This window comes from Ptychodera flava, chromosome 8 (assembly GCF_041260155.1).
Source record: "Ptychodera flava strain L36383 chromosome 8, AS_Pfla_20210202, whole genome shotgun sequence".
Taxonomy (NCBI): domain Eukaryota; kingdom Metazoa; phylum Hemichordata; class Enteropneusta; family Ptychoderidae; genus Ptychodera; species Ptychodera flava.
Window position 1 is genome coordinate 17,609,042 of NC_091935.1, and position 20,500 is coordinate 17,629,541.

General features: G+C 40.0%; 1 protein-coding gene across 1 annotated transcript; it reads left to right on the forward strand.

Annotated features, from left to right (window-relative positions):
* The first annotated feature begins 4,481 nt into the window (after positions 1 to 4,481).
* LOC139138686 (serine/threonine-protein phosphatase 6 regulatory ankyrin repeat subunit A-like) lies at positions 4,482 to 19,089 on the forward strand. The gene is made up of 14 exons (XM_070707178.1): positions 4,482 to 4,711; positions 8,497 to 8,606; positions 9,518 to 9,625; positions 10,334 to 10,582; positions 11,368 to 11,454; positions 12,001 to 12,099; positions 12,521 to 12,622; positions 12,750 to 12,884; positions 14,979 to 15,110; positions 15,567 to 15,772; positions 16,168 to 16,266; positions 16,571 to 16,983; positions 17,772 to 18,132; positions 18,572 to 19,089. Exons 1-14 carry the CDS (start codon positions 4,639 to 4,641, stop codon positions 18,735 to 18,737), a joined length of 2,340 nt encoding a protein of 779 aa, XP_070563279.1. The 5' UTR covers positions 4,482 to 4,638; the 3' UTR covers positions 18,738 to 19,089.
* The last annotated feature ends 1,411 nt before the right edge of the window (positions 19,090 to 20,500 follow it).

A 20,500-nucleotide genomic window follows, 5' to 3' on the forward strand; every position in this document is an offset into this window, starting at 1 on the left:
AATGGCGGCGCCTAGTGATGACAGATCCAGGCCTTCAAAAGTGATCGAAAATAGTCATTTTGAAACAAATTTCACACTTTCTTTGGAACAGAGAGATTCTTTTGTCGGCAATACACATTGTCGAGTAGTTTTTGTGGTAGATGATATCTTTAATTTCACGCAATCCGTGTAAAAGTATTCAAAATGGCCGCCTCCATGGAACTGTGCTCTCTTTTCAAACTCGTAGGTATATAGAGATTCCATTCTAAATTTCTTGTACACGCGTTAGTCTTAATGCTCGCTTCGCGAGCGGCCTTTGGCCGCTCTCGCTGCGCTCGCTATTATTACAATGACAGTATTACAGTTTGCTGTTATTCAGAATCATGATGTACATCGATGGAGTGGCAACGGAACTGTCATCTAAGCAGCTGACTGTTACTTTATGGCATTGGTTTACCAACAATTTACTCTCCATAAACAACATGGAGCATAAGGATGAAGGCTAAGATTAATTTATTACTCAGCATCTTCATTCATTTGCTATTAGAAGGACACTTAAATGAAATTTCCCGTGATTCGCAGTAGAGCGGGAAATTATTGTCTTGTAAAGATGTCACGTGCCAGTGCGGGGCCAATCAAGTGATCGGAATGCGGTTCAGTACAGGTGTTGTATTGTTGTTGTGGTGTATTTAACACGATTGGAACTAATTTGGGATAGTTGGGTCTTCATAATTTTTAAATTTCTCAAAAGTGTTAGGTGCCCTATAACTGAATGTTGCGATATTACAAACTACTCATAAAATCAAGTGTGTAACTTGAAGAGAAAAGCAGACGAGCTTACATTTGCAGATTAAATCGACGTTACTTTATCATCCAATTATCCCAAATTAGTTCCAATCGTGTTATTTATAAAGTTTTGAGAGCTTTGTGATTTCAGTCTAGCAGTGCTTTTCCTCCGTGCATGTTTAGTGTAGTTATAAACGACATTGACATTGTAAGGTTTATTTTTTTTTCTACTGTAGTTATAAATTTTCTTATTTTGTTTCGATTTTTTTTTCTGTCATGTCAATTTTACCATTAGGATCTTGGTCCTAATTTTCAAGATGATACCCGACATCTGTTGCGAGCATATGTAGCATAGTATTCGGGTACAGGTTTCCAGAGTTTTTCCTAATTTTGTTTTGTATCCAGGGTTTTATCTGTATTTTTCCTTGACGGCTATATGCTCTTTTTGCAGTTCACCGAGTGTTTTTCGACATCGTAGTTTGTTATCGAGCGATTTGCATGTTTTCCTTGTTTGGTCATCTGTTTTCTTGTTTCTTTTTTTAAGTCCTTTTTTTTCAATAAACGCGGGAGCTTGCAGTCAGTAAAGAAGCACCGCATCACGCTAAGTATGTGTGTAGTTTGGTGTTTCTTATTTGCATAAAAGTCGGGATAAGACCCACTTTTAATAGTCAGCTTAGCACTAACATGGATGGTAAACAATGGAAAGGGCGCCCTCTACTGTGTATAACAGAAAAGTGGACTTACTTTGCTTAAAACACAGTTTAATATTGTTGACATGACCTGTCAGGTATTTTTAGTCATGTTGTAAACTATTGGAGACTTAAATGACCGATATCATGTAGCTTTTAATATTCTGTTAGAATTTAGCAATGCATCACGGTCTTGCCAAGTGATTTCAAAACAACCCGTATATTGGTAATATCACCCTCAGAAGTCCAGACCATCTCACATAATTACCGTAGCACGAGCGGCATTGGCAGATATGCATGCTTTGTGGTCGGTGTTTCCAGTGGAGCAAAAATGTCTAAAAAGGACGAGTTTGTGACGTACACCTGCCCAGTATAGGGGACTTATCCTAAAAAGACGGTTAATAGAGATAGAGTGCGATGGTTTGTCCCGAAGGGCACTTTTATTGCACAGTACTAGTGCTTCTCCCAATACTTTATAACAGGCGATACGTGTAATAAAAGATAGGGTAGACCTGCTGGATAGATAAAAATGGATAAACAGAACGACACCGGTAAATACCAAATATCCAACACTTTTATTCAAAAGAGCTGAGCTGAACCAACGTATCTAAGCGTAGATTCTCAGGGAAAACCATAGGGAAAACTTGTTTAAACCACATCTTTTTATATAAAAAACATTCAGAAAGATCGCCACTTCTACTCGTAACGCTTGTACCTCTAATGAAGAAGTGGGAGACTCTCAGACAAGCATCGACCTGCTCATTCACACTTCGTTTTACCCTCACGGAAAGTCTCCGCTATTTTAAGTCTATCGACTCCCTGGAAATAAATTAGTAATGCTGAATAAACTGTATGCATAAATTGTAATTATTCCGAGTCCTCGAGCCAGTGTGACATCATTCGCTTAGTATAGTTTCATTGTGCAATGTAACTGGCTTTTTCAATGGTCCCTGGTATTTGTTAGACATGTAGTAATAGTATTTTGGTGCCAGAAGAGTAGACAATTTCCTGAATATAAGTAAAAAGACACAGTGTTCGGTGAAGGTGGCTGTCCAAGACTTCGATCAATGTCATGATCATGAAACAAAAAGAGATATATCAGGGTGATGTAGAATGTTTAAAATGTTGAATATTTGTGTGAGTACGTGTGTAGTTTAAGGTGGAATGAGAAATGAGCGCAGACTGAATCTATGGCGATCGTGATACCCATAAATACAATGCTCATTAAATGCTGATGGAACGGTTATGTAAACAACGCCTGGTATTGTCTTAATTGGCAACTGTTCTTGTTAACATATAACTGTTTCATCGGATTCTGTGGGTGATTAGGCTCGTCAAATGGACAGAGAGGGAAGACGCAAACCTGATTGAACTTGAACGAAAGCTTTATTGACAGGTCCCAGTGCAAGTACAACGAGGCGCTGCAAGACAACACACGTCTGCACGACCTGAATACTAGAAAGTTCTAAAGCCTAAAAACTCGTAGTCATGTGACGGACTGACGGACAGATGTTCGAATGGAATTAATGGATGAATGGATGTGCAGGTGTCTTTTCAGTGAAGGAAAGTGCTCGGTGCAAAAATGCAATTCGGCATAAAATACTTCCACGTACACAAACTCTATAACCACAATCTGAACGAAATAATTTTAAAAACTCTGGTCCTATTTGAATTCCTTGTCGACTATAGTTGACGATTTTAAAACCGATCAGGGTCAAATATTTCTATTCACCAGTGTGTGTCGGAATTGAAAACATAACCCTGCTGGTCACTAGATGAAATGACATTGACAAAAGGTCAGATCATGAATAATAGTATACATAGCATCCCCTACAGATCGAAAACATCCGTGAAGCCTTAGTGTATCTCACTTTTTAGGATTGTCAGGGCCACGGGAGAGCTTTTGAAACTGAGAATGATTATCCTTCCACACATTGAAGTTGAATTTTAGTTTGTCCATTTATGAATCTCAGTTTAACGATTTTTCTGAAGGTGCCTTTTGAGAACATCGCACAAATCATGTAGGGTATATTAAAAAATCAATTATTCTATGTTATGCACGGCGCTCCCAGTCGTGAGTGTCTTTCATTTCTACGGTGATAAAAAAATTGATTCGTTTCAAAGTGAGGGTTTGCGCGGTATTGCTGGACGCAATCCTGAACACAGGCCCACGAGAAAAAAGTTGAAAAGATTTTTTTCGAAGGTCTGCGCCCTGACCTAGCAAGTTTCGATTTCGAGGATATTTCTCCCGTAACGTGTCCACTGTCCACCCTCACGCGTACTATCACAAGCATGAGTAGCAAGTCGGTCATAGACTTGAAATCAAATGACCAATTTGACAGGTGTTTTTATGTCTGCCTTAATTCATGTTGTGTCACGGTGCAGCCTCTGATAGGTTTAAAAAAATTGTCTCCGAAAGACCAATTTCAGAATGATACAAAATTTCTGTTTGAAACCAATCTCCGAATGCATGATGTTGGGCATTTGTTTGTGGATGGACCGTGTGTGGACTAACATCATGTACGTTGACAGGCCGCTTTTGTTGCGTTAAGGATAACTGGCATTTATCGAGATGTCAGACTTTCCGAACGACGTCGTGATAAATCTCACGACTATGAAGTAAGGATAGCTAGTTAAGGAAACTTAGCTATCTGTGACGGGGTAGGCTGCGTCTATGCGGTTATCAAAAGGTCAACGCCGCCACAATCAGTTGCGTTTCTGGTGACACAAAACTTGTGATGTGGTCTCTCTTAGCTACAAAAAGGCGATTCTGAAGTAATTATCATAACATATACAAAGTTTTGAAAATAAGAGCGCGGTCGGGTCAATCCCGTTATCTGCATTCCGACTCGACATGTTTTGTCTCTGAAATAATTATTTAGGAAACACAAACAAAACAAAAGTACCTTCACCAGTACTCGTCACGGCGCAAGCCTTTCAATAGGTGGCGCTGCTTAGTGACAGTAACGACAGTGACGTAAAGTCTATTGTTATGCAAATAAGGATGCAATACACTGCAGGCGAACGTAAAACACCCTCAGTGTTTGTTTGAACCTGCCAAGAACCCGGCCAACAGAGTGACAGGGACTTAGTAACAGCTATGGGACCTCGGTTGAAGATGGCCCCTTAACAAGAGGAGGGGTGCTTGCACCTCTCCCCTGCGAATGTTCACACATTCGGCTCTATGGTAGAAGTCGCGTTTCATTACAATATTGCTCAGCGAAGACAATCACCTTTTTTTAATATGAAAAGTATAGGTAAGTGTTCGTGATGTGCTCTCCAAGAAAGTTGGTGAACAATCTAGTGGTCTCGTAATCATCACAGACAGAATATTTCAACCTGAATGCAGCCTAGACTTGTCTCATTCCTTTCAAAAATGTCTTGGATGTTTTGGTTGCCAAGCTCTCATGGAATAATAGAGACATAGAGACATAATTGTCTGTGGCTATCAATAGTGTGATAAAGTCTTCTTACGTCACCGTATCACAGAGCCAAGGTTCAATTGAAGACGTCCTTTCCTTTGAATGTGGGTTTAATGCAATGTAACTAGAATCCTGATGTTTTTTTATTCTTCGACATGACTGATATTTGATATCAAAATTCAAACGCGAAAGTCCGTGTTATGGCTTAAAAGTTCTCAAACAATTACAAAGTGTTACCCCCAGCGATTATAAGTGCCAATTATTGTATTGCGTCTATTGTACAATTCTGCGCGTTAATCGATAAAGCTGCCATCTAGAAGACAATACAGCTCGATCAATGCCCTTAGCAAAGCTATTGTACAGTGTATCCAAAGGGAGATCGAGAGTATGACGGACACTCCAATAGACAGGGCGGCTCTCATCAGCTTCGGCTTTTTCCTCGATAATCCGATCCAGAGTCGAGAATCAACATGTAGTTGACATGTAGCAGGCACACATTGTTGATTTATTATCGTATCAGAGAATTAACTGCAAATGATTTCTCAGTCGATGAACTCTCAGGAATTTTCCAAAGCTGTTGGGCTTATGCCCGTCGACCGACATCTTGGTCTGGCAACACTCCCTTTAGTCTTTTTTGATGGGCCAGGTTGTTGTGGTTCATGAGCTTCGGCACCCAAGTCTCCATTTCGTCTGCTTACTATAATTGGCATTCTCTGTGAATTCATCATTTTCGTGACATCATGGAGGCAAAAAAATTACTCCCATGGTGTCAATAACTGACAGTAACAAGCCAGATGATACATATTTATACGCTTATACTGGCTCTGAAAGTGTCAACGTGAAATAATCATTGACTGCGGGTTGGTCCATGGACGTAAGAGGGACCGTGCTACAACAGACCGCTGTCCCTTCACAAGGGGACCGCAGTCACATCACTACACAAGTCGTGAGAGAAAAACTTAATCTTTCCGACGGAAGCATTGATGATTGACTTTTGGAAGCTTGATAAACATGAACAACGTATTAAATAAGCTCACCATAACACCGACTTTAAAGGCGCCCTTCTCAATCCCAGGTTCTCGCATTAGCAAATGTGTCAATAGCCCATTAACAGTTTGTCATTCTTTTGTTTTCCATTGAATATTTCATCAAGTTACTAATATTTATATTAGATAAATCTGATAATTGAGTGGGGGCTTTAAGTAGTTTTGATCGCTTATGTCACATGAGTGTGAGGAGTCGAAAACGATACTGAGCTGGGTGGATGCTGGTGTCAGGGGCCCTATCGTCCACCCGGTGCCCATCTGAGACGTGAATCGTCTTGATTCCAACTAAATAATAATAATTTATTTATAAAGCGTCAATATCCACAACAAAGTGATCAAGGACGCTGTGAGAAAATTTACATATCACAAAAAGCAATTAAAACAGTAATAATAATAATAATAAAAAAAAAAAAAAAAACTACAATAAAACCATCTAAAACCAAAGTCTAAAAAGCAAGTTTAAAAAGGAAAGTTTTAACATTAGTTTTAAAAATTGACAGGCTAGGAGAACGCCGAATATCTAATGGAAGACTGTTCCAGAGTATGGGAGCTGCCACACTAAACGAACGATCTCCATACTTCTTTGTGCGCGATCGAACCGGACGAAGTCTGAACTGGTCAGCTGACCTCAAGTTACGACATGGAACATAGAGTGATATCATATTTGAAAGATAACTAGAATTTTATCAGAACGCAATCGAGAAATCAAAGATATCATCGTAATATTAACTCACGCTACCAAGACAAGATAAAGGAATCATAGAATTGTTTGTGTAAGCATGCATGTACAAGTTGGGCTGATTTTAATCAGACAAACCATGGAGATACCCTCATAGACAAACGTACACTTCAAAAGCGACCTACACCATAGTCTATAGACCCTCGCTCCGGGGTCTATTGCTTACACAATCTTAAGACTTACATACATGGTGTTTAGTATCACTTCAATCTTAGTGTGAAAATCTTGCCCAATCTTCGCGGTTAAAATACCTTTGAAACTTAGATGTCGTGCAAAAACGATTGGAGATTGGAGTCATCGCTTAGCCAACAAAACTTTTAATTAATAACGACACACTGTCGTGTATTTCATCGATTACGCAATCGTCAGAGGCGTTAAAATTTTTTACCGTCGTCCATTGTTGGGACACAATTGTTAGAAATAGCAACGCTGGTGGTTAATTAGTGCTCACAATTGTCCATGACGCGTTGTCAAAATAGAGTTTCATTTAACCTCCGCCATCGTTAGTTATCGTCACACTCTGGCGAAGTTGGGGGACTGTGTTACCGATCTGACCCATTTGAAGTTTCATCTAAACCCGGGGGCTCGTTTCAGCGGTGCATCGCCACAGTTCTTCAGCAGATCGATATTCAACATCTGCTGAAGCCGTTATGTTGACATATCGTGGTATCGCAATCCGCCGAAGGGATTACTCATAACGACAGTTACACTTAAAACAACTTCTTTAATACACAATAACTAAAACGGCTGATGGGAAGTGTAGTTCATAAAATTTGTGCCGTAGACTTTTATCAATAGCCCCTCAAAATACACATGAGACAGAATTCTGCGAATTGGAAAATTACTATATAAAACAAGGATAATTTGACTCCTCCAACACCCCCATGAATAGATGACACTGAGTTTTAGCAGAGACCCTAGACAAACAGTCTATGGTTTGAGATTGCGGAATGAAGCAAGCCAGGAATATTCTTAAAGGGAAACAGTCGTCAGAACTACGCCTGTGCGAGTTTCTTGTTTACAAACAATTAATAATTTTACTACAATGATGCAGACTCATCTGTGCAGTATTTAGCTACAAGAATTAATAATTTCGTGCACGATATCTACTGAGATGCACCTCATCATCATAGCTGCAACCATGGAGGTAGTAGAGAGTACTACCTCCATGCTGCAACATTCAAATTATACGATGCAGATTATGACAGACATATTTTAACTTTCATCAATCACCATCGTACCTTGGATACAGTGTTGCCATTGGTCGTATGGGTCTCATACGATCTTTGAGCGCAGTTCCGACGACTGTATCCCTTTAGAGTCAGTTGACTATTGTATATTTTCAAAAAACCTTAAGAGCCTTGTTCGACTGTAATCTACTCACAATTAATTAGTTACAACTACAACTATTTATAGATGGGACTAGGTGATTGGTATGTGTGTGTGTGTATATATATATATATATTTATATATATATATATATATATATATATATATATATATACATATATATATATATATATATATATATATATATATATATATATATATATATATATATATATATATATATATATATATATATATATATATATATATATATATATATATATATACACTGTTTATTTTCGCTCGTTCGCGCAGTACACATCTTCCACAACTCATGTTTCAAATTCGTCTGGTCGCCTTGTCAACACTTCAGGGCAATTCGGTCTAGACGAGGCCGGGGCCGGGCATTTCTCAAAGTTGACTTCTGTCGGACATCTATTGAAACCTGTCATCGCGCGGCACATATCTCATCAAATGTGTTTGTTTTGATTTTCGTCTCCTTACAGTAGAAAGATGCTCCGTGTGCATGGAGATCGCCAAGTACAGCAGTAAATATGGCGGGAAGGAGAAGTACTTTTGTTCACAAGAGTGCCATAACCGGTACAACTTGCGCAAGGTAAACCCAGCTAGTTTAATTACTTTGCGTCTTAAAATCATCATCTGCCTGTGTTCCTTGTTTGTTTTTTACACCTATATGTCATCAAGTTTTAATCAAAGTACTTATAAAGTCACGAATTTCTAGTACACGGACGTCGTATCTCACTATAGTATTATAAAAAATGTGTTGCGAAAATATCTCTGTTATCATGTGAAAAGTCAGTATTAATTTGATTGACGAAACTTTAGCACTCGGCGAATAGGACAGTTTATTTGTGATTTCTTGTTCATCTGGCCTAGTAACAAGTGGAAGCTTCCGAGAACTGTCTGTGACTAACCCGGTATAGTCGCGTGGCTTTTTCCTACGTCTTCGATTTATTGAGTTGTTCCATGTCCCTTATTCGTATCAACTGTCATGTTTATCTTTTGCAAGTTTGTTAATCGAATTCACTGTGTTAAGGTACCATGCGCCTCGGGGACAGATAGTCGGACTCTCAAATTTCTACAATTCTTTTCTGATCTACCACTTGTGGGGGCTCATTTTAAAGCCCTTGGAGGAAAAAAAAGTTAACCGTCTCAGTTTTTCAAAAATCCAAAACTTAATTTTCCGTCATAGAGTTATCTAGGAATGGCGGCCATTTTGAATTTGAAATATCGCAAAATAATCGCTATTCCAAAACTTTGCATGGTGACCCCCTATTTTTATTGTTGATTTGGTAAGTGAATAGTTGAAAGTTTCATTCAGGAAAGTTTGAGCAAAATTTTAAGTGTGTCACTTTCGATGCGCATACTACCTTACGACCAATTCACAGTGTTAAGATATTTACAAGCCCACAGACTTTGGGCAAGTCGAAGATGAAGGCAAAATATCGAAGACTGTCACTACCATTATGATGTAACTTTAACCACATCTTATCGCTATGACGACAGGCTAAGGTCAAGAACTTGGTGCTCATCCGACTGGATGAAAGCGGAGAAGAAAGTGAAGGGGAAGAGGACGTCATTCTGGTGAACGAAAGGACAGAATCGATCGATCACGTGAGTTGAGTTAGCCAATAAAAAACCTGCAGAAGACATCAGATGAACGTATCTGCATGTTGAAAAAAGCTCATGAATTTGAAGAAAAGCTCTCAGCATTTTGTTGTTTCCTCAATGTAATTGTAAAGTACTGTGTACAAGTTTACTCATTGAGTTTGTTAGAAGGTTTGAACAGAGAAACTCATCACAGTTACTGAGGGGTTTGTGCCAAATACACATGCGATCCTATTTTTTAACTTATGGTAGAATGCGCTTCGGAAACAGATACTATAGGTCCTTCAAATTTTACAATATTTTTCTGGATTACCGCTTATTGAACTCATTTTAAAGCTCCTGCGGTAAGAAAAAATTACCATCTTGGAGTTTTGATTTTTTTTCGATAGAGCTAACACATGGATGACCGTCATTTGGAATTTCAAATAACAGTATCTTGCTTAAATAGTGCCAAACCTTACACTGTAACCCATTGATTTTCATTCTTTACTTGGAACGAGAATGGTTCTGAGTTTCATTGTTGAAAGTTTGAGCGAAAGTTTAAGTCTTCACTTTCGAGGCGCATACTGCCTTAATGATAGCGAAACCTGGATTGTAGTTATACGACAGAACTAATGGTTTAATTTCTGGTATCAAACGTGCAAAGAATAGCTGAAGAGTACAGGGTATTGATCAAGATTTTAATACGGTGTGACTTTTCCTACGTTAATGCAGAGAGTAGAGGAACGCTTGTTCAGGATATGTCGAAACGGCGACCACGAACGCTTACACAGGCTCCTAGAGAAGGAATTATATCTTGACATCTCGGACGAGAAAGGGCGGTCTCTCATTTCGGTAGCAGCGTTCTATGGCGACAGTGTAATGTTAAAGATGCTTCTGTACTGCGACGCCGATGCCAACTATGTTGGTGAAGATGGAGTCACCGCCTTAATGGCAGCCACGGAAAGCGATGATCCCAAGAAGGTATAGAATTTTAAAAGTATTTTTGACAAGACTGCTGACAACTGTATAAAATGTGAAGGTATCGTCTAGCTTGCTCGACGTGCAATGGTTTTGTCAGATAACTTGAGCCTCAGTTGAACTTTTGATAATTTTTTCACCACTTTTGTTTTGAATGTGAATCATAATTCCGTCTTCTACTCCCCCCAAAAAAGCATATTGATATACACAGTATTCAGCTTGTCAACTCAGCCTGTACATGTGTAAACTTCATTGTTATTGTTGAAAAGTGACTTCCCGTCCGGACTAGAATTCAAATGTAAACATTAACAATGCATTTTGCACATACAGACGCCAAGTTAACAAGCTGAATAGTGGGTGTTTCAATATTCTTTGAAGAGTAGAATAAGAAGTTGTCATTGATATACAAAATAAATCATCAAAGTTAGCATTACTGGCCCTTTAATATGTAGTGATGATGAATTTGTTCATGAACGGAGCGGCCAACTACTTAAATGATTAAAAACAGAGAGCTCAAGCGAGATCAAGAAAATAATAAGATCAGAGACTCGCCTTCTCAGAGAAAAAAAAAAACCAAGTATATCGTAACACTTAAAAAGTCAAGATTTCATGATGACTTCAGTTAAGTACAGGACTGTTTCCGAAAATGTCGATCACGCTCGTTTAGTTTTTGAAGATAACTCTCTCTCTCTCTCTCTCTCTCTCTCTCTCTCTCTCTCTCTCTCTCTCTCTCTCTCTCTCTCTCTCTCTCTCTCTCTCTCTCTCTCTCTCTCTCTCTCTCGTGGCAGGTACAACTTCTATTGGCGGTCGGAGCCAAACCAAAGGTGCCTGACAACAATGGACGGGTAGCCTTACACCTGGCGGCAACAAACTCGGTATGATGTAACACAAATATAACTTCGCTATCTCGTTTATATAAGGAAGATCATAAGTGTTTGTTGTCAGCAACAGGTTCACTGTTATGTAGATCAGAACATTGAGCTTGTTACTTGTAAATCTAGTACAATACCACAAAGTCAAGTTGAGACTCAAAATCACAAAACAACTTCACTAATTTAATTACTTGTAGCCTGTGGAAATTACACAATGTAGTTTGCTGGTCTTGTTTACAATGGATTTCAATGGCAGCTGTGTATACACGAGTTCTTTACTTCTTTTGTATCTTTCACATTATGATCGCGAATAAAGGAGTCCGCAGTTAGTTTGGTTCAACTACGGTTACTCCGTGGGGTTGAGCACTGTCCTTGATAGAGGGGCCGTGGGTTGAGTGACAGCAATTCCACTCATTTTTAGCAGCCTGAGGACAAAGCGTTTCGTTCCACTCCATAGTCGCCCTTGCCTCTACTCTCAAAAGTGGCACTGCAATATATTCTTCCTTTGTTGTACCTACGTTGTGCTCACTTAGGTATCTTTTTATACAGAACGCAAAATGTGCCAAGTTACTGCTAGAGGCGGACCCAACGACAACAAACCTGCGGGACAAGTTCAACATAACACCTCTACATTTGGCTGCAGGAAAGGTAAACTCTTCAGGAGTATTGTTGCTATCTTGTTTTTGTACGAGCGTTCAAAATTTTACAGGTAACTGCTTTGCTACCGACCCCTGCAGGTAGCCATTTCTGGGGCAAACGAGGTATGACATAACCCTATTCTCAGACAACAGGTGCAGTGCATGTGAAACTGCGTTTTGTTACCGATGGACTTTGTGACAATAGAGGGCGTATTCGCAAACGCCACCTAACAAGACATCGCGTTTCACTACAGTGCTGGACATATATAGTATATAAGTTTTATTTCGCAAATTTAATTTCTAAAACAGCCTTGATAATTGTCTCCTTTGACCTAAGAGTCGATGTTTGAATGGCACGAGTAATAAATATGCTCCCCTGTGCCGTTGGGAAACTTCCAGTTGAATTTTTGCAATCTGTCTGATGATTGCAGGAAAACTTGGATATCATTCGGCTGCTGCTGAACTGGGGTGCATCCACTATCGAAGATAACATGGGACGATTGCCCTTACATTGGGCTGTAGTCGAAGGATCTGTAAGTATACACTACGGCGTCACATACTATTTTACGAAAACTTTAACAGTAATTTCGGAAGCAGCCTCCTCAACATTGATTGACTCGTGTAATGTTGATGTTCACGTTACTTTAACGTTCTACACAGATGCCTTGCGTGACTGAATTGTTGATGGGTTCAAAGACAAACGACTTGGACAGAGCCGATAAGATGGGCCAGACAGCAATCCACTACGCTGTTCACCTCAACTTTCCAGAAATAGTGGAGTTGTTGGTCGACAAGGTATGTTACATTATATGCTCAGTTTCTGGAAGTGCTGCTGATGATACTATTATAACAGTGAAATATGTTTTTTAATTGATCACGTGAGACACTCATTGACGTGAGTCTAATAATCTGCTTGATGACGTAGCGGGAGGAGAACGGGAGAATATAACAACTGTCATGAGAAAGCCTGCATCGTCAGGCTGCGTTCACAAACACTTCTGGAAGGGGGGGGGCGGGAAAACCTTTAAAAATGTTGTAAAAAAAATTTGAGTAACCCCTCGCACACCCTAACATCCAAATCCCCTTCTCACATTGGAAAATTTTGATGTCTCCGCTACCAAACCTACCATCATTGTGGTCCCAACAGATATGAAAATAGTGATGAGAATAGTGTTTGAAAGAGCAGATGTGAATAACAAATATGATATTAGAATTTCACCAAAGTGATTATTTGCATAGGCTAAAAATATTCTGTGAAAGTTCAAAGGTCAAATGAGATATTGTATGTCAATTAAGATATTATTAATACGGACTGTGACATGCAGGGGGGAGGGTCAGTGTTTATTGCGCATGGAAATTAGGGAGGGTCACTCTTTTTTCTTGCAAACACTTTTGAAGGGTGTATGGAGAGAAGTGATCATACATTTTTCCAGCTTGAGTCAATTCACGAGGATTTGGACACATAGGTTATCATCTCCCACGTTATTTAAAGGTTATTCGAGTTGAAACTTTCAGTTATTTATTGATGACACTATTTAGCATTCTAAATAGAATATATTCTGTTTAGAGTTCAGTAGAAATGAAGATCTTCATCGGTTAAGATGACCATTGGACCTCAAGCGGGCCCATGTACCATATTCAACTGATTAAGGTCCCCTGTCCATGTATAAGCCCCTACCACGAGTTTTTGAAATTATTTTATATTCGTTTATAGCCGGCCCATAACCTAGTGCTGCAGAGCGAGGACTTTCAAATATAAAATGAATAATTGCACAACCAGAGTACCAGCCCGTTATTTTGCCAAAGACACAGGGAAAGGGTGGATGTTTGCCATATATCTCTACCTAGTATAGATCTAATTTTACAGGAGTTAATAACAATATGACATGTACAGTGATATAAACACCTTACTCAATATGTCTTGTTGTTCTCCTTTCTTGCCCTTGAGGACGCTGTACTATACTCGGTCGAGTACGGTATTGTCTGTGGGGGGATTTGGGCTCATAGGTTATCATCTCCCAAATTGTTATTCAAAGCTGTTGTTTGTCCTGGTGTTCTCTTTTCATGCCCTGGAGGACACCGTACAATACTCGGTCGAGTACGGTATTGTCTATTGAAGGATTTGGGCTCATAGGTTATCATCTCCCAAATTGTTATTTAAAGGTTGTTTGACTTGAAGCTTCCAGTTGTCATTGATGACACTATATTCACTATTCGTTTTTGCATTCTGTCGAAGTCATCAAAAATAACAATGTACATTCGGCGACATGAACGTTTGACACTGACCTAGACTAAATGTATTGTCAATGGGAGAATGTTATCAAATAAGTTATCTTCTCCTAAATTGTAATTGAAAGGTTTAGTTGAAACTTTCAGTCATTATAGAAGACAGTTTTGAACAATAACAGTGCACATAAGAGGGGTTTGGGTAAGTACAAATCATGACACTCTAAATTTTTTTGCCTGAAGTACTAGTTGGCTACTTGAAATATCAATACTTTGTTTAATATAGCCTAAAACTTGCGCCCGAAGAGCGCGCCAAAAATGGAAATTACAGGAAATGGAAGTGCCAGAAGGTATTTGGAAAGGAATTTCGATATTCAATAAATTTTCAAGTCCCCCTTTGCAATGTCAATCTTTCAGATCCCCCTGGCATGCTGTAATTTTTTTCAAACGCCCCCACCCACCCGAAATAACCCCCCCCCCTCCGCTCCAGAAGTGTTTGTGAACACAGCCCTACTGAACTCAGGCTCTGGACTTTCCCGTCACTGGAGAGAGGGGGCGCTTCACTTAACCAAAGAAACGCAGGGCCATGAAAGAAAATATGCTGATCCTGACATTGAAATACGACTACAGTAACATACCATTTATCTGCTATCATTCTCACAGGACTGCGATCTCACGATTAAGAACTCAAGAGGGCTCACTCCGCTGTTACTCGCAGCATGTTCTGGCGATCAAAGTACCTGCGAGCTGCTGATTTCAGCTAATGATAAGACGTTACATGATGTGGACAAAATGGTGAGCAATTGGCGTGTATCGAATATCGTATATCTATACAAAGTAATGTAAAAAAAGTGTCATGGATAAATAAGAAGCTTTGAATCGGAAGTTCCCATTGTTACTCTTTGGATAAAGAAAAAATGCAACCTTCAATATCGACGTCGACTTGCGAGGGCTATTAACCGTACGAGCGAGCTGCAGACTGTTTCTTTGAATAAAAGTACTTTCAATGCATTATTTAAAAACCAAAAGAGGAGTGGAGATTATGTAAATACATTTTCAGCCCCAGACGTAACAATCTTCACAATAATTTTAAAAGACACAGTCATTTAGAAGTGAAAGCAAGCGACATTTCGAAGATAACAATTTGTCGAACTTGACCTTATCCTACTAGTATGCCTTCGGAAAACCAACATGCCTACAAACAGTCATGATTTTCGAATTACTGTCATCATATACTCTTTCAATCGCTAGGGCTGGGGTGCATTACATTACGCAGCGTCGAGGAACGAGGACGGCCTTGTTAATTTCTTCATCGATGCCGGTCTCGATGTGGATCTACGCGATGAGCGTGGTCACTCGCCCATTTTCATTGCCGCCACCAACGGTGCCGTGAAAGTGGCCAAGACTCTCATCAAGAAGGGGGCGCTAAGTCTGACTGTGATCGACAAGACTGGAAGGTAGGTAAAAAGCAGAGTGCTGTCGTCTTGAAACAAAATATACCATATCATTTTGATTCATGGCTCTTTTCTCACAAATTATTGATCGGCATTAAATATGTGAAAAACATTAACAACCAGAAGCACTGAATATTGTGCAATCGATGATAAAAGCATCAATTACTCATCAAATCAAAGTTAAAACACAGTCCCTGTCTATATAAAGGGACTACAGCCTGTAATGCGCAGACGCATGTCACACCACTGGGCGGCGCACTTCAAGTCTCTCAGAACTCCGTGAAACGACACAGTGTTCCGTCTCGGTAGATCATGACATGGAATACGACATTATCCCACACTTCTAAAATTTGAGATGACCTACTTACTAACTGATGCGATTTTTACCGATATTTCAGAACACCGCTCCATTATGCCGCTGAAGGGGGCCACACTCGAGTTGTGTCTCTGCTCGTTGCAGTCATTTCAATGATGAAGATAGCAAGGAAACTTATCGAGTAAGTATGGTACGATATGATGCAAACCATCGCTTCGGCTAATAACATGCGCCAGAAATGGCCTATAGTAAAATACCCACACGATACATACATAAATAGAGAATACAGTGTCATTTGTTAGACATGAATGTATTGTATGCAAAGTATTTGAGCAATAAGCCACACTGAGTCTGAGTGTCGTGTCGTCATCAACAATATCTCTGGAAAACCGAATTTCCTTGAGATTTTGTCTTTACGTATCATGTCATTCTGATTAATATCAGATTCGACGTATGACTTTCTAGTTTTGACCAACCATTTGCAGAATGCAGGCGTGGATAGACCGAAAGGACGACGAGGGCGACACCGCGCTGTTTCTGGCGGCGATCCAGGGACACATCGAGGTGAGCCAGCTCTTGCTCGACTATAACGCCACGGTATATGACAGGGAAGTTGAAATCCTGAAGAAACTGGGCATCACAATCCCCCAGACGCAGATCAGAACCGACACCGACTTCGAAGAACTGTTCAAAGACAACCCGTATAAACCGGCAACTTTCTTCCAACCGCGGCGAACGACCAAGCAGTCCGACCACTTCCTTTACGTGTACTCGGCCCCCGTGGTGAAGAAAGGTCCGCTCAAGAAGCCCAGCAAGAAACCGGCGTGGAATGACAGCACCCTTCTGTCAACTCCCGTCAAGGCCACTCTCAGCATACAAAGAGAACCGACTATACCAGGTAAGAATTTTTATAGGAGGTAGCTTGTGAGTGACAAGCTATTCGGTTAATATTTGTATGTCATCTTCCCACATGACATTGTATAAAAGTTCATATATAGGTAAGATTTGTACACTCAGATAGACTGTCGACATTCCCTTTTACGTTTCCTTATTCTCTCGCACATACCGGGGGTGGCGGGTGGGAGGGGCTCGCATGCATAGCATCGAAGGGGAACTTGGAATGCCGCAGGCAATGACCAGGAGTGCCCGGCCACCAGCACAAAGCTTGTCTCCGGAGGGAGACTACGCCAATAATAAAAAAGAAAGGGCACTTGGGACTGTCGACAGTCTATTAGATAGATAGATAGATAGATAGAGAGCGAGAGACATACATACATACATACATACATACATACATACATACATACATACATACATACATACATACATACATACATACATACATACAGACAGACAGACAGACATACATACATACATACATACATACATACATACATACATACATACATACATACATACATACATACATACATACATACATACATACTACCTACCTACCTACCTACCTTCTGTATGTATTTGTAGAGCATTTTTTATACCAATTGCAACCTGTAGTTACATCTACAGTTTAGTATGTAAAAACATACATATTTCTCCTTGCATCGAAATAGTCGCAGCGTATTTTATATAAAGTGTTTATGTCTTCATAATATTTGTGTCAAATAACATTTTTGACGTCAAATTTGTCAAGTTTACCACATGTTGAAATAATCACATTGCTTTCAGGTTCAAAGGCGCAACAGACGGGAAAATGGATTCCAACCTCACGTCATTACAACCCCATGTTAATCGAGAAGGAAGTCACTCCCCCGGCGGTCCTGCAGACATCCAGGTATTTCGACCCGAACACTAAACGACAGCTTTCCCCAAACAGAAGCTTTGGGGGTACAACTGCGACGTATCTCGACCCGGTAGCCCCGAGACCGCACTCCAGCAAACAGACTCCACAGAAAAGCAATGCGTCGACCCCTCCTGCAACCCAACAGAATAACGAAGGCAAATCGAGGCGTGCGACGGAAAAGCCATCGGCAAACTCAGTGTCCGTGACACCGCCGAAGGCGACAAACATCGAAGACACGAATAATAGGTAGGCTCTTCACCCTTCGGTGTTATTTTGATAATTGCCTCAGCCCATAGCACAGAACATGGATAAATTTTGATATTAAATCAAGTACTCTGCAAATAATCGTTCAAAATATGTGAAAATAGAAAATTAAGAAAGGTGAATAAGTAAAATTTTTATCTGAACTTCTTCATTTCTTGCTGGTTACTCCATTATCGCATGGTGGTCAAGGCTGCCATTGGTTGATCACCCTGACCCCAACAGTATCGAAATTTGATCTCAGGGATCCAGTCAAAAAGCATCTCCTAGATGGCCGATTTGCACATGCAGTATCGTGCACTTTGCTCGGGTGAATATTGCCCAGAAGTGGTAGGTCTACCATTGTTGCATAGTCATTTAGAACATAGAAAAACTCGAATCGTTTGTCCGACCTTACCAGTCGTTTTTTTCTCAATTTCTATAGTGACAGTTCACCCACGTCACCATCGAACACTCAACGTCATGACATCTCTGGAAGGGTTACCCCGACCGAACTCCAGTCTCGAAGACAGACCAAAACCCCAGGAATCGTTTCCTTGAAATCAACCAATCTCGCCGAAATAAACGAGGAGACCGAAAGCGAAGCCTGAGCCCACGCATCTATCGCCCTCTACAGTTACTGAACATGAGAAAAATATGCAACTAGGTGTTGGTTGGCCTGTGCGTGCTTTCCAACTTCAGCCCCAGAAGTTTTTTGTTGGTGTCTTCTTTCAGATACCTTATTTAATTTTGGTTTTATAGTGGGTATTGTGTGCCCAATGTTGATAGCCAGTGGAAAAGAGCAAACGATATGAAGACTATAATATGCCCATGTGTTCATAACTGCATATTGAAAACGATCATTACAAAATTGTGAATGACTGTACTGTAATCTATCTCCCGCCAAAAGGAAATGAACATGTAAAAGATACAAATAAACAAATCTTGGAAATGCCAAAATTAGGAGATTTTTCATTTGATTGAATATGATGTAAAGATGCGGTCAGTCTTTCCATTCTATTTTTGTCTTGCCCTTCCCTTTCCCCTGCCTACAGGTGAATACTAGCCTTAAACACCAACACCAACGACAAAACAATGAGGAACAAAACGAGCCAATCTCTGACCCTAATTTTAATCACATTTATAGTGTGTGAAGTTCTGCAATGAGCTCGTAAAGAAATTATCGTTACACCGGTTGGTATGTATTAGCATGTACACGTATAGCCGATTATTTTTTTGTTTCACGAACCACAGAAACGCAACTCTGAAGTTCGTATATCCTCTTTTGATTTAGGCTGTCGACAGTCTCTCATGTATTTGCGTTTGTTTAGGTGACTGTTAGAAGTAAATGCCTTGCAATGTGTTGAGTCATTTATTAATTACAGTATGTATGTAGAGCGACACTGGAGGTACTGTGCAGTGAGTGGAGTATCGACGGTTGATATCTTCGTGTGACCTCTGACCCAGAAGAGGCGCTCATTGCTTTTGCCACTTGAGAACAGCATGCGGGACCGTCGACAGTTAGTTTATTCCACGTATTAGTGCCATAAATTTTCTACCTCCCATCTTGTTAATCAATTTCAACTTGTTAATATTAAAGAAGTCTGTAGATCAAGTATGTATTGTGCACTACTATTCAACGACGAAATAAAAAAATACCTGATTGTTCACCCTTGGAAGAAGCGCTTGTGATCATTTTTTATACCATCCTAGTATTTACTTTAGAATCTGGTACAGCAGACGAAAGGTTTGAACAGGACAAGACAGGAAGGAATTGCCGTACCGATTTTAAAGTTTCCAATCAAAGTATATGGTTAGGATATTATAAATGATTTCTTGGATTCCTGAGTTTCATCCCAATATATCAAGCATAGGGTCCCCCTAATCCAAATGGTAGGGCTTTTGAGCCCGACTTGACTTTGTTGAGGGATCGTCGATTGCTGGGTTTTGTAAAACTCACAATGGCTAACCAATGGATGCCTTCAATATATCTATTAGGAAATACGTTGCTGAAACCATACACAGTTAAGCGGGAGACTCGTCCGCTCAACTGTCAATGCTCACACGTCATATGGGAAAGGAACGATTGAAAACTGATGCGCGAATACGCCATCACCACGAAAATAATTATGAACAACTTGTAACTTTGAATTGCGCTACCCATAGGTTAGTCACAGCGCCACCAGCGGGCGTACATTTTTGAGAGCTGGGAGTGAGCTTTTGTCGAGAGTTAATACAGAAGGAAGATTTTTCAAAAAGGAAAATAACAAAAACGGCTGACTTGAAACTGCCAGGGATTAATCTGAAAGAGCGAAGAAATAATCTACAAATCAATATGATCTTCAATAAATCTATCACGTCAGCAATTTATGGG